Source organism: Echeneis naucrates, chromosome 9, assembly GCF_900963305.1.
Source record: "Echeneis naucrates chromosome 9, fEcheNa1.1, whole genome shotgun sequence".
Taxonomy (NCBI): Eukaryota; Metazoa; Chordata; class Actinopteri; order Carangiformes; family Echeneidae; genus Echeneis; species Echeneis naucrates.
The window spans coordinates 19,964,362-19,976,953 of NC_042519.1; the positions used below are offsets into that span (position 1 = coordinate 19,964,362).

Sequence of the window (12,592 nt, forward strand, 5' to 3'; positions counted from 1 at the left end):
ACACACAACATGAACAAGCTCAAATTCCTCATTTTATCATTTTTATTTTTTCAGATATCCAACATATTTCGAGTTGAAAATTGCTATAAAGCGTCCATACATTTCCAGAATACACAGTTTTTATAAAAGCAGGTACCTGGCCTATAATGAAACTGACTTATTAAAATTCTCGGTTTAAATGTGTGTATTTGTCATGATAGTGGGTCGTTACCTTCAGTGGAGGTGATGGCCAAAGCACAGAGGCAGACAACCACAAAGGCGACTTTCAGATCCATGATGTCAGGGCATAAGAGTGGAGGTAACCTGTCGTTGGTGCTTAAATACCAACACGCATGCGTAGACACATGCAGGCGTGCACACTTATCCAAACAAACACACACACACACACCCAGGAACATCATCTAAACGCAGAGCGGTAATGAACTTGCAAAACTTGAATAAGACTGCATTATAATAATAAGATTGGCAGAAATCTTGATCAACAAATGTGACTGAAGTCGACTCGGTTCAAACTGCTGCACCGCTTGATGAGCACATGGCACAGCTAAGCTGTACACGCACAAGCTCCAACAGGTTTATTAACTCAGGACTTGGTTTGACAGACAATTACACACCCAAAGTCACACAAACTAGGCCAGAACAGAAGTCACAATGAAAACAAAAATAAAGTTTCTGTCAAACTTCCATTCACATAAATGAACTAAGTTGGCTCAGTCTTTGAGTGTGATGTTTTTTGAGTTTTTTGAGACATTCACCTAAAATGGCAAGAGAATATGTGAGAAAAATATTTCTGTCAGGTGTGGCTTTCAAAGTATTTCTTTTTTTCATATTGTGCAATTTCATGTGCAGGCATAGCAAGTGTTACATATTTATATAAAAAAAAATGCTTTAATTGTTCCACCGGGGAGTTTCTGTGATACAGCCTGGGGTGTTCACAGCCCACGCAGAAAGTATTTCCTTTGGAAAAGATCCCTTTGGTACTAGTCTTATGTCTAAATCCTTTAAATCATTAATTAAAAATATGATTTAAATGATTTTAACATAAGGATGCAACTTGAAGGGGGTCTGAATACTTTCCATATGCACTGATTGTGCAGCTGGTAGTGTTGGTAGCAGACAAATAAAAACTATCTCTCTGAGATGTCTGGCTGGCTTTTAAAGGCTAAATACCTGCGCCCATGATAAGCCTTTCATTCACACTGCTCTAAAAATAAAAAAGGTTTTTGTGGTTTTTCTTTTATCTGGAGGATTTGATTAGTTTTTTTGTTGTCTGTTATGACTGCTGTTGATGTCTTAAAATCACAGACATGAGTTTTAATACTGGATCTTGTATAAAACAAAGAGAGAAATGTGCCGCCTTCTTCTTTCCATTTATAAAATTAGATATCCACAGCGTATGTCTACTGTGCATACAACATATCTCATTTTACATTTAGTGCCGATTAAAGTCAGAAATCAAACAAACGCAAATTTAACACCTGCTGCTGCGTTCACAGTTAAGAGATTATGAGAGTTTTTGCAGTTTTGCAGTGAATGTGTGCAACAAATCCTGTCCAATAGTTGTTGAAATATTTAAGTTAAGGGGTTAGGAACCTCAGAGACTGAAATTTTGCCATTCAGGACCAAATGTTCAGTGCTTCTAATTAAATTACTGTGTATTTGTACTATTTCAGATTTTAAACAGCTGCAATATTGGCGACACACAAACCATTAAACACTGCACAGGGAAGGATTCCCAAAGTGAAAGGAAACAATGTGTATGAATTAGGATTATGAAAACTTTTTGGAAGCTTTACAAAGTTGTTTTTTTGATATATTACAACTGTCACCTGTCAGAATTTGGGAGGTCCTGCTGGCATCCGGTCCCAACTGACTCATATTCACATCACACATAAAACGGCCGTTAGCTCGGATTTTAATCAACGCCCGAAGAGTAGTAAAATTTGGAATCTGCTTCCTTTTATCAAAGCAGATTAGACATGTCGAAACACAGCAGTGAAGGCTTTGTTCGTCAGGGAAAGGAACGAAAAGAACGTTCTGGTTTTACCTCAACCCTAATTTTATTTAATTGCTCCCACAACTGACGTTTGAGCTGGATTGCTCAAAGTGTTTCTAACCAACGTGACTTAGAGCCTCCGTCGCCCCTTTTTGACCCTCGTTCTGCAGCAACATCAGCATTAGATTATTGCATTATTTTACAAATAAAAAGCAGCATCCAAACTCACTATATCGTCGGGAAAATTAAGACGACAAAAGCTGAACTGATTGGATCAGGAAAAGTTTATTTCCCAGAAGTTACCTGTGTCGGGTAATAACACATTCCTCACATGCTTAGTAAGTAAATAACTTTCTCTGACACATCAGCCACAGGTGTAATTATTTTCATAATAAAACTGATGATCAGAAGAGAACGCAGAAGTTTTTTTGACAGTGATTGATTATGTATTTTATTTTTTTATTTTTTTATTGGTTTTGTTTTAACTCCCAATCGTGTTTCTAATACACAAGAAATAACAACTCAAACATCAGCTGTTCAACAATCTTATTTATTTACAAGGTTTCCTGCTACAACTCACTCATTGGAACCGGAGAGCAGCTGTCTCTAATGTGCCATCAAAGACGTTAAACTTTGTTTACAGTATGTGCATCAGTATGTACATTTCTGAGGTGGGAACAAACATGAAGTGGACTGTTTTTGTGTCCATTAACCAAACTCCTTGATCCCAGTGGCCGTCAGTAAGCAAGCTGTTCTGTGACCACGAACCATCTTTTAAACAATTAGCACAGCAGAGGTTTAACAGAGAACAACGTTTCACTTGGTCTTTTATTGGTTCAACGGTGGAATGTCAAGGTTTGCAGTGGGACAGAGATGAAGTACATTTCTGTTGCACCTCCAGAAGGATGCACGAGCACGGCGTCAGTATTCTGTCCGTCCTCTGGAGGAGATGTGCAGCAGGCGGAGCAGCAGCTCTGCGGGTGAGCTCCCTGCAGAGCCGTGGGCTGGATCTGAGGCCTCGGCCTCCCCCAGGCAGTCAGAGTCCACTGCACAGCTCTCTGGGAAGGAGGAGGACCACATTAGACCACGACACACTGATAAAGTCTGCTAAACGTCAATCAGACCAGACTGTACCTGCATCACAGCAGAGTCCTGAAGCAGCACAGCGTCCTCCTTCAGACCCACAGGGCCTCCCTCCTGCCTGGCAGGGGGTGAGCAGGTAGTTCTCCTCCACGCAGTGAGCCGTTTCTGGGGAGCCCAACAGGCAGCCGAGGCCCTCCCCGCAGCAGATACTGGGGCCGAAGCAGCGGCCCCTGTCGCCGGGGCCGCAGGACATGCACTGGAGTAGATTTAAATACCAATCAGGTGATTTAAATCTATTCACCTCCTCTTCTTTTTTTGTGGCATTTACTTCGATTATGTGAATGAGGGATATTATTTAGGCTTTGCTGAAACCTTCTCTGTCCTCTTATTCACATACACTTCAGTCTTGTGTATATCTTTGAAGTGTTTATTAACTTGCCTCTACAAAACAAATCTGAAAAACCTGTGTGCTTCTGAGCACAGTTTTTATTTCTTCCATTAGTCACAATACAGAATTTCATTATATATTTGAAATTTATTAGATGAATTTCTCTTGATTGTTCTTCATCACAGGAATAATTTGTCTTTTGTTCCTCTCCTTAGAAAAGCTGTTTGCTCTTATATTTACCTCTTAAGATGGTCCTTACACACAGTTTGTTCCGTTTTGCTGAAATTAAATAACTCGTTTACTCACCTGAGATTTACTAGCATACTTTTATACTCTAAATCTATTTTTCTTCTTTTCCATTGCTCCCTCTCCTTGTCAACCCAACCAGTAAAGGCAGATAATGGCCGACCTCCAGCCTGGTTCATCCCCTTAAAGGGAGTTTTTCCTTTGAAAGGTTTAGTCTGTGAGTGCCCTGAAGAAGTAACTTTGTTATGATTTGGTACTATATAAATAAAAATTTTATTTGATTCCAAACCGCTGACCTTTCAAATATTTCTTATTTCTATATTTAAAAACTTAAAAAGGCAAATAGAAAATGCTCAAAGGCAGTTTAAGAGATTTCCCAGGATCTCCTCAGATCTTAAATAATAATAAGAGTCAGAAATGCTGTCCCAGGACAGCGGCCCTCACCTGTCTGATGCCGGTCTCCGGCAGCGCCCTCTTACCCCCCCGGGGGCAGTTCTGGATGTAGCAGGCGGAGGAGAGGAGGGTCAGGCTGAGGAGCCCCAGCAGGCACAGCGGGAACAGGCGAGGCATCTCTGCTGGTGTTGGTGGGTGACTGGTGTCCTGGCAGACTCCTCACTTATAGGCCGGCTGGAAGGCGGACGAGACAAAGACGCGTCTGACGTCAGCGTTGTGTGTCGCTCCTGCTCTGGCGCGCGTGCATTGGGGGTGGGAGGTGGGGTGGGGGGGGGGTGGGGGGTCGCGGCAGGATGTGTCTCTGCATCAGATGTGTGTCATCTAAGAAATATACACAAGAACACAGCGATGACAGCACAACATGCTCCCTCTGTATTCAGGGCCAACGGACTTCTCAGAGAGTGGCCGTTCGTGCGCCACTAATTCCATTTTCTCCAATAAGAGCAGTGATTAGGAGGATTTCATGTTGATCATGTACAGGTAAGGTGTCAGACTGCTCTTCACTGTGCTGCCATCATGACAACCCCCGGATCACACAAACTGTCAACGAGCACAACGGCCATTAGCATTTCAAATAAACAAAGAAATATTTTCAGTTTATCATTCTGTTTAGTGCCTTGTAGCCTGCTCTGGGTTTTATCTGGCCCATTAGCTGATGTGATGCTGATTAACAAGTAAGTGATAGACGGCAAAACTGAGCATCAGAGCGAGCAGGTGAACGTGTGAAGGACTTCTTTAATAAGCACTGGAGGATTCAAGTCCTGTCACTTTATAAAGGTTAAATGTGGGATCAACACAAAACAGAAAGCATCAGAAAACATACAGCATAAAGACACAACGGCTGAACGAGTTGACAGTGATTTGTATCCCTTAAAGCAGAAATTTAATCCACAGCATCTTGAAATGGAAACAAAGCGAAATAAAGTCAACCAGACACATAAATGCAGTCTGATTGTGTATCATTTAAGTAATCTGCGGGGCCAACGTCTCCATTTCACATGCAGAACAACTATTTCCAGTCTTTGATCCTTATTGAGCGGATATAAGATCATGACCTTGTTTAAGCTTGATGTTGTCATGGAGACCACATGCACATTGTACCGTTTCTGATAGTAAAGCCAAATAGATGCTGTTTTTCTTTGCCTTGCAAAAGGCCAAAAAACATAATAGAAATCCTGACAGACGCTATAAAATTCATTGCTCATTGAATTTTCTGCCTGCATTTACCCTCAACACAACAAAAGTGGAGTGGGAATGCAAACTGCAGAACGGAGTGACAGCCGATAGAAAGGACAGATCTGAATTCAGGAGGTCAGCTGAGCTAAGCACGACCCTGTCGGTTTCTGCACAATAATAACACAGCCTTGAGTCAACTCGATTTCCAGATTACTTCTTCTGGCCTTTTGCTCTTAGCTGCTTTGTCCTTCTACCTTCCTTTGTACATCCTTAACACATCCAGGCACTACACAAAAGCAGCTCAACCAAGGCTGCAACTGCGCTGCTGAATGAAAAGGCAAAGATACGGAGTGGGGGTGGAGGAGATGAGACCTTTAAAAATACGTCTGATTTTTAAACATTCTTTTACGCAAGATTTTTAAGTTCTTCACTTTCGGTGATGTCCTCCAATCAGAACTGTGGACACTAAAAACCTGTGTTGTCTGCTGTGGAATCGGATTTTCTTACAACACAGGTCCAGGATGAGTCTTTAGAAGTATAATTCAGAGACTTGGAGTCTTCATCATCTGGCGCCGCATACAGACAAGCATTACTACCAAATATTAGAAAATCAAGTATTGATCATTATTACAGAGAACATGTCAGTCGATGGCAGCGTGAAAGCCAGTGAGCACTCCAAGTAAATGCCACATCAGCAGTGTAATCCTGCCTTCCCCTTGAGAACAATCTTTATAATTTCCTGAAAGGCTGTAGTTGTGAGCGTCGCCGATCAGTGATGCACACGTATGACGTCACTGCGTGGGGAAGGGCTCTGACAGGTGGGACACAAGACGTGATTGGATGCCGGCGTAGTGGCAGAGTTTAGCGGATGTGATTGCCTCCTCAGGCAGACGTGGCAGAGCAGGTGACTGCAGGTTAGACGATAGATGGAGGACACAGATTTGGAGTAAACTGAGACTGAGCAGGAACATGCGGAGCACGTCTTCTCCCCTAGGAGGAAAATGGGAGAAAAAATTCATCATCGACTAACCAGATATTCTGTATATATATTAATTCAGCATTTACTGAATTCAAAGACTCCTATAGTGTTGCAGTCAGTGCTTTGCGTCTGTGTGTTTCAGGAATTCCTTTAGTTCAGACAGGGCTTTAATCTGACCCCACAGCAAAACGTTTTCAGTTCATTATCCCGTGGCAAAGGTCAGAGGAGGAGGCAGTCCTTCAGTGTGGCCGGGGATTTATTTGTTTTCACACTGTTACCACACCAGCTCCGAATGGGAATCACATCCTCAGTATCAGTAACATGACCTAAGCCCTGGCCTCTTGTGATCACCTCAACAGGATGTTAATTTCAGGCCTTTGCTTTTCCCCCCCTTTCTCTGAACTAACTGGATCTCCTGATTTCCCACACATTAAATGCCTCCTAACAACGAATCAAAGGTCACCATGTCTTCTTACTGTTGTACTAGCTGGCGGACAAGCTAAACTTTTGTTAGTGAAAAAAGCTTCGAAAGGAATCCCTTGAAAGCACGAAGCTTACACTTGAATGTATTGAAAGGAAGAGCTTTGTGAGACCAGTCAATGAGTGAGTTACAACAGCTTTGGGGCATTGTGAGACATAACCTTTTAAATAATAGAGTAATTAGTGTGACAGCTTCTCAGAAGCCCTAACACTGAACAGCAGTTTCTCGTTCTGTAAGAAATGACTGTCTAAACTGTTATGATGGCAAACATTTCATTTTTTGTCACAATGACAGTTAAACAAAGGAAACATGGTGTTTAAAGGGTTGTCTGGGCTTTTTTTTTTTTTAAGTGAGTTTAGGGGCAGAGTTCAGTATCTCCACAGCATGCAAACTGACATACTGTATAAGATTGAACTCAAGCCATTTTCCTATATTACTGTAAAATATCAGTGCCTGGAACTTACAGGTACAGAGATGCAGCAGAGAATTTGGTCAAGCTGCAGATTAACTTGAAGAAAAGTCTTGGAAAGTTTTGGTATTTGACTCTATTTGCTTTGTCACTGTTTGAATACATTCAAACTGGCAAAACTTTATTCTGATTGCACCTGAGACCCCTTTGTGATAACTTTCTAAGTAAAGTCTGGTGCAGTCCACTCTTTCAAGTGTACAGGCGTGTAATTCAATACTGCCTAACGTGCTTTCCAAACTCTACCTGTGCAGGTGCCTGGATTGGCTGAACTCAGGCATTGTTCGGTGGTTTTCAGTGGTTCAGCATCAGGAGTCACCGACCTCTGCTGGGACAAGTTTGAGGTGAAGGATGGCCGGCCCTGCAGGGCAGAGAAGAGGGCTTCGTCCAGGCTTGCCGACAAACGCTGCTCATGGGAGCTGCAGCTGTGAACTGTAGTGGTGAAGGAGCATGGATTGACAAAACAAATACGTTGAGAGGTAAGAAAGAAAGCAATGCAGATATATAATAGGATCTTACAGAAAGTATAGTCACCTGAAATAGCATCATTTCTTTGCCTTTTTGTTTCAGGGAACTGTTGCTTTTCATCTGTTGAACTTCCATTGAGATCTCGTTTTTTCTGTCTATCCAGCTGTGATTTAATAGTAATAGTATGAGGCTGGGAGTTGGATGTATGATTCCCATCATCTGGCAAAGGTCCTGATCCTGCAGCATCTATTTCTTTAGACTGATTTGAGTTTCTAGGTCCAGCACTATGTTGAATAGAAGTATTGTTGGCCAAATCTTCACTGCGACCCGCAGAATATGAGTTTTGGGACAGTTGGTCCAACTTCAAGGCTAAAAGTCTTGAGGCTTGTGGATTCCCTGTTTCTCCTCGCCTCCCCAACATCCCATCCCTCCTCACCTCCCCTGTCTGCAGGAGGAAATGGTCAATGCGGGTTTTCAGTTGCGGGTTAGGAAGAGGCTGGGAGTTTGAAGTGAATGGGACCCCAGTGAAGGGGTCATTTGGGGTTCGACCCCAAGCAGCTTCCCTCTTCTGATACTCTTCCAAGGTGGTGCTGTCCACTGACACACCACTGGGCAGCAGCATAGGCAGCATCATTACTTCCTGGGTTATTGGGTCAAGGAACTCATCTGGGATGGAATGATTGCTGGGTAAAAAAAAAAAAAAAAAATGAAGCCCACAGACGGTTATCAAAAATGTAGGAACAAACATTATTATATTTCATTATAATGTGCTTTATTTTATTTGCAACAGGAAGTAGCTTTAACTAATACATTGTTTCACAAACACACCTTGGAGTCGGTGCTCTTTCAAGTGGTGGGGTGGTTTGTCTGACAGCGGGGGAAACAAATGCAGATGGTGTCCGTCGTTTTTCACTCGCCTCGTGGACTCTTTTGATCCTCTCCACTTCTTCTGCAGAGCAGCAGCAAGCAGGCTGTCCCCACACAGACAAAGCTTTGAGCCCCAAAGCAGATGCGGCGCCACCAAACGGCACAGTCACACGTAATTGCGTCACAGCACCCAATGAGAGCAGACCTCGACTCCACAGCTCCTCTTGCCGACAGTTTGCAGGTAGTGGAGGAGGTGGAGAGGGGAACGGGGGCCGGGCACGAAAATTTGAACGTGTAAAACAGACCCGAGTTTCCTCTTTAAGTTCACAGCGACCCACCAGTCGAAACTCTGACGCAGGTTGGCTGGACTCTGTGTTGTGGTCTTTGGCTATTTGCCTGTTGTGTGTGTGCTTCTTAGGTTGACATCTATCTAAAGTCTCCCCACTCCATTGTAGAGCCTGAAGACTCCACTGGTGGCCATTATTCTGGCAAGATTTAATATCAAGCCCTTTATTTGTTTTGTTTTGTTCATTTTGGTCTTCTATCTGCCTTTGTTCTTTTTGCTCAACCAGTTTGTGGGCTGGACTTAACGTCTGGGAGGGTCGTGGATCGGAGCTGGTGCTGATCTCTAGTCTCTTGCAGGCCTGTCCTCGGTCCATCCCCCAGGGCCACAGCTCCACATCCACCCTGCACAGCTCCACCTGGAATCCAAACTTCAGCGTCACCTGAAAAGGAAAAAAATAAAAATAAAGGAAAAACAAACATATTTTATTAATCAAAGCTTTTAACTATTTGATTTTGAGGTAACTGTTCAGTGATTCAACTTTCAGCATTCATTTTGTTCAACTATGTTTAATCACTTTCTTCCAAAGAGTTAGATGAGAACTTTCCCTTCTTCTTACCTGCACAGGTGGACGTAGAAAGTACTCCAGCTTGAAGCCCCGCCTCCGAAGAGTGGGGTCAGCTGAAACCAGATTTGTGACATCATAGCCATCTGCACACAGCTGCAGTTCAGATATATGAAAAATTATGTTCAGTGAAAAGTGGAAATGGAGAGAAGCTAAATATAAAGTTTGTCCAGTTAAATTGTTTTTAAGTGATGGCAATTTCTAGGTGGTCATTTTGAGCATGTTATGTTTCCAGAAGTTGTTACATTGCTAATGAAAAGTACAGAGAAAATACAACTATAAATTTAGACAGCTGCAAAGCAAGAACATAACAAGGTCAGTTGTGATGCAGTCTCCTACACACTGCTTGTTTTCCTGTCTTTCTCCAACCTCCAACCTGAGCCATTTTATGTCCATGTGCATTGGTTCTTCTCGTTTATTTCATTACATGTTGTACACACTTGTCAGCATTTTAACGGGGGTAAACTAAAGTAGATAGTGTGCTCATGAGACATGACAAGACTGAGTTATTGTCACCTGTGCGCTGTAACACTTTCGTACTCCCAAACATTTAGAACTGACAGGAAAGCACTGTACAAGGGGAAAATAATGAAAATGATATTGTACCTTGTTGCAATGGACTGTCGTGTAAAAGTGCGGCAGACAGAGATCCACAACCATATTCTTCAACCTACGAGGACACAAACTTCGTTTTAGAGGTATTCAATTTCCCTCGTGTAAGTTGTAGTCACCTTTCAGGTCAAGAAAAATAAGCAGTGAGTGAATGCAAGTGAATGATTCACCCAATCACCCCATCCACTTGACCTCTGACCTCATAATAAAATTATCTTCACACACTGGTCGATTGACTCAACACTAATTCAAACATTTTCAATGGCGAGCTGTGGTGAACGGCTTTGGATAATACAGTAGATATCTGCTCAGTTCACTGTAATGAACAAAGAAATTAGATGTCCTGCTGCAATGGTGAGCTGATCAGAAGAACAAGTTTAGGACGATGTTATTGATCCTGCAGAAAATTTAAATGGATGATAGTTTACAAACCAACACCAATATCTAGTGTTTTCGGTGGCTTCGTCTCTCTTCCAGGTACTGAATAGTTGTAATTCACTCTACAGAAAAAAAAAACAAATCTTGATGTTGGAGCTTTTGAAGCTAACTATATTTTGTTTATGTTTTTTTTTTTTTTGTCTGATACGAAGCTAGCATGGCAGTTCGTCAGAAAAAAAAAAGGTGCGTTCAGGTTCATTCGGCTGCTAACGTCGAGCCCAGACTGACAACGTTGATGTTAAATGAAACTGAAGCAGTCAGCGAAGCTTACTTTTCCCCGTCGAGGACAAAACCTCGCAGTTTGGACTCTGTATTCAGCTCCTCAGTCCAAATATCCACGGAGCTAATCGCTGTTAGCTACTAGTTAGCCTAGCCGGTAAAACTAAGGAAGCCGATGTGGGACATGGTTCTTTTTTGTAATTGCGAAATCCGTCAGAGATCCAGAGAGGAGCACAACAGACATGAGGGATCATTTCAATGGATCTCTTTTCCATTTAGCATTTTTAATAGGTTAGAAATCTGTTATAATATTTTAGACATATGCTAATTCCCCTTGTTTATCACAATTAATAGGATTTATTGTGCTTTCTAAACGTTCAGGCACTAAAAAACAACAATGCTTTCAAAGGTAATCTCATGAAATATTGTTAATCAGTTTATTATGATTTATTCAGCTAACATTAATTAGAGTGCAGAAAGTGGAGGACATTATTTGGTGTGTCCAGCTTTGGGGTTTCAGTGTGTCTTTGTGTTATTCCAGACCGACTCAGTGATGTTGAGCCAAACTACTTCCTCCAAAGCTACATGCTCATTTTAACATGATGCAACCCTGGAACATCTCAAGGACTCCTCAGAAGAGCCACACTACAGTTGTTCGATCAATTCAATTCCAAGTATCTTCACTCCGCTTCATCAGCCTTGGAGCCCTTCAGTCAAACGCGGTACAAACACTAAAAACCAGGACACTTTGTACTGCATGGCAGAATAATGGCTCAAATCTTTCTGCTTTGTAATCACATTAAACACGGCCACGTCACTTTCCAAACCGCTCTTCATGGGGTGCATTGATTCATAGATTTTATACAGACAGGTACAGTGATGCAAAGAACATCCGCTCAAGTACGGAAGTGTGTTAATGGTGGTTAAAATGTCAGTGCTAATAAACAATAAAAACACACTAAATTATAAAGTCTTACTTATATGATAATGGATGCTTATTTGGTATTATTATTTGGTGATGGTACGTTTTCTCATGAGCAGGGATTTCTACAGTGTGGTGTTATACTGAATGTCATATCAGTAAAACAAGAAATACAGACACAAGCAGTCTATTAGGCTTCCTTGTTTCTCAAAAAAAAACTAAACTAAACTAACTCACATTTTGTGTCCTTAATTCCGCTTTGAATCTTAAATGTGGACAAAATAATTCATTGGATGACAAAAAAGTGCTGAAGTATTCACATATCTTTATTATTTCTGCTGAATTTTAACAAAGGGGTGGTTTGAATCGAGCCAGAACAATACTAGTAACATAAATGCAAACAATAAATTCGAAACATGTATAAAATCGGTAGCATTTTGTTTCTTTCAACAGTGCATTACTGTAACTACATTTATCACCTACATCAAAAGGAACATCATTTTTGGACAGGGTTGCTATGATTGCACCATCATGGTAGGCCCATAGGCTATCTACACAGTTAAAAAAAACACACAAAGGAAAGCTCAAATGGCACACATTTTCTCTGTCAGGTCACCATAATATAATAACAGTAATAAAGATGATAATACTATGTAATACCTTAGATAAGTTAATATTCTTGAGCAATATCTTTGTATGCTGGCATAAACAACACATATAAAAGCCATGATATTCACATCTGAGTCTACTGTACATCATAACTTGTGTGTGGGACACTACGTAGTGCAGTTAGCCTGAATGCTCCCTTTAAAGAGGCAGACATCCGCCGTTTATGATTCATTTTGTTTAAAAACCTCCTTCTCCTCTGCTCTGTCGAAAGGATCTATACA

General features: G+C 41.6%; 3 protein-coding genes across 4 annotated transcripts in view; all 3 read right to left on the reverse strand.

The window, feature by feature from the left end:
* Positions 1 to 2,364: 2,364 nt before the first annotated feature.
* Positions 2,365 to 4,316, reverse strand: avp (arginine vasopressin). Its single transcript, XM_029510970.1, has 3 exons — positions 4,158 to 4,316; positions 3,131 to 3,335; positions 2,365 to 3,054 (listed from the first exon to the last, which is right to left on the reverse strand). The coding sequence occupies exons 1-3, from the start codon at positions 4,281 to 4,283 to the stop codon at positions 2,918 to 2,920; spliced, it is 468 nt and encodes a 155-aa protein (XP_029366830.1). The 5' UTR covers positions 4,284 to 4,316; the 3' UTR covers positions 2,365 to 2,917.
* LOC115049036 (isotocin-neurophysin IT 1-like) overlaps positions 3,066 to 12,592 on the reverse strand; it is a 34,462-nt gene continuing 24,935 nt past the window's right edge. Inside the window, exon 3 of the mRNA XM_029510972.1 lies at positions 3,066 to 3,130. Within this exon, the coding sequence (XP_029366832.1) occupies positions 3,111 to 3,130 (20 nt within the window). The 3' untranslated portion in view covers positions 3,066 to 3,110. The remainder of the gene's footprint in view (positions 3,131 to 12,592) is intronic.
* On the reverse strand, positions 6,090 to 10,927 carry ubox5 (U-box domain containing 5). 2 transcript variants are annotated; one of them, XM_029510966.1, is made up of 7 exons: positions 10,833 to 10,927; positions 10,118 to 10,181; positions 9,506 to 9,607; positions 8,565 to 9,328; positions 7,803 to 8,419; positions 7,515 to 7,700; positions 6,090 to 6,332 (listed from the first exon to the last, which is right to left on the reverse strand). In XM_029510966.1, exons 2-7 carry the CDS (start codon positions 10,169 to 10,171, stop codon positions 6,112 to 6,114), a joined length of 1,944 nt encoding a protein of 647 aa, XP_029366826.1. In that variant the 5' UTR covers positions 10,172 to 10,181; positions 10,833 to 10,927; the 3' UTR covers positions 6,090 to 6,111. The 2 variants fall into 2 exon arrangements, with proteins under 2 accessions (XP_029366826.1, XP_029366827.1); XM_029510967.1 differs by lacking the exon at positions 10,833 to 10,927 and having other exon boundaries at positions 10,118 to 10,186.

What these genes read in the sequence shown, in the direction of transcription:
- avp (XM_029510970.1), bottom strand. Translation starts at nt 4,283, where the DNA reads ATGCCTCGCCTGTTCCCGCTGTGCCTGCTGGGGCTCCTCAGCCTGACC. An exon ending in CGGAGACCGGCATCAGACAG is followed by an intron (nt 3,336 to 4,157) that starts GTGAGGGCCGCT and finishes AATCTACTCCAG; the next exon opens with TGCATGTCCTGCGGCCCCGG. An exon ending in AGGACTCTGCTGTGATGCAG is followed by an intron (nt 3,055 to 3,130) that starts GTACAGTCTGGT and finishes CCTCCTTCCCAG; the next exon opens with AGAGCTGTGCAGTGGACTCT.
- ubox5 (XM_029510966.1), bottom strand. Translation starts at nt 10,171, where the DNA reads ATGGTTGTGGATCTCTGTCTGCCGCACTTTTACACGACAGTCCATTGC. An exon ending in GAAAGAGCACCGACTCCAAG is followed by an intron (nt 8,420 to 8,564) that starts GTGTGTTTGTGA and finishes TTTTTTACCCAG; the next exon opens with CAATCATTCCATCCCAGATG. An exon ending in CAATCCAGGCACCTGCACAG is followed by an intron (nt 6,333 to 7,514) that starts GTAGAGTTTGGA and finishes TTTTCCTCCTAG; the next exon opens with GGGAGAAGACGTGCTCCGCA.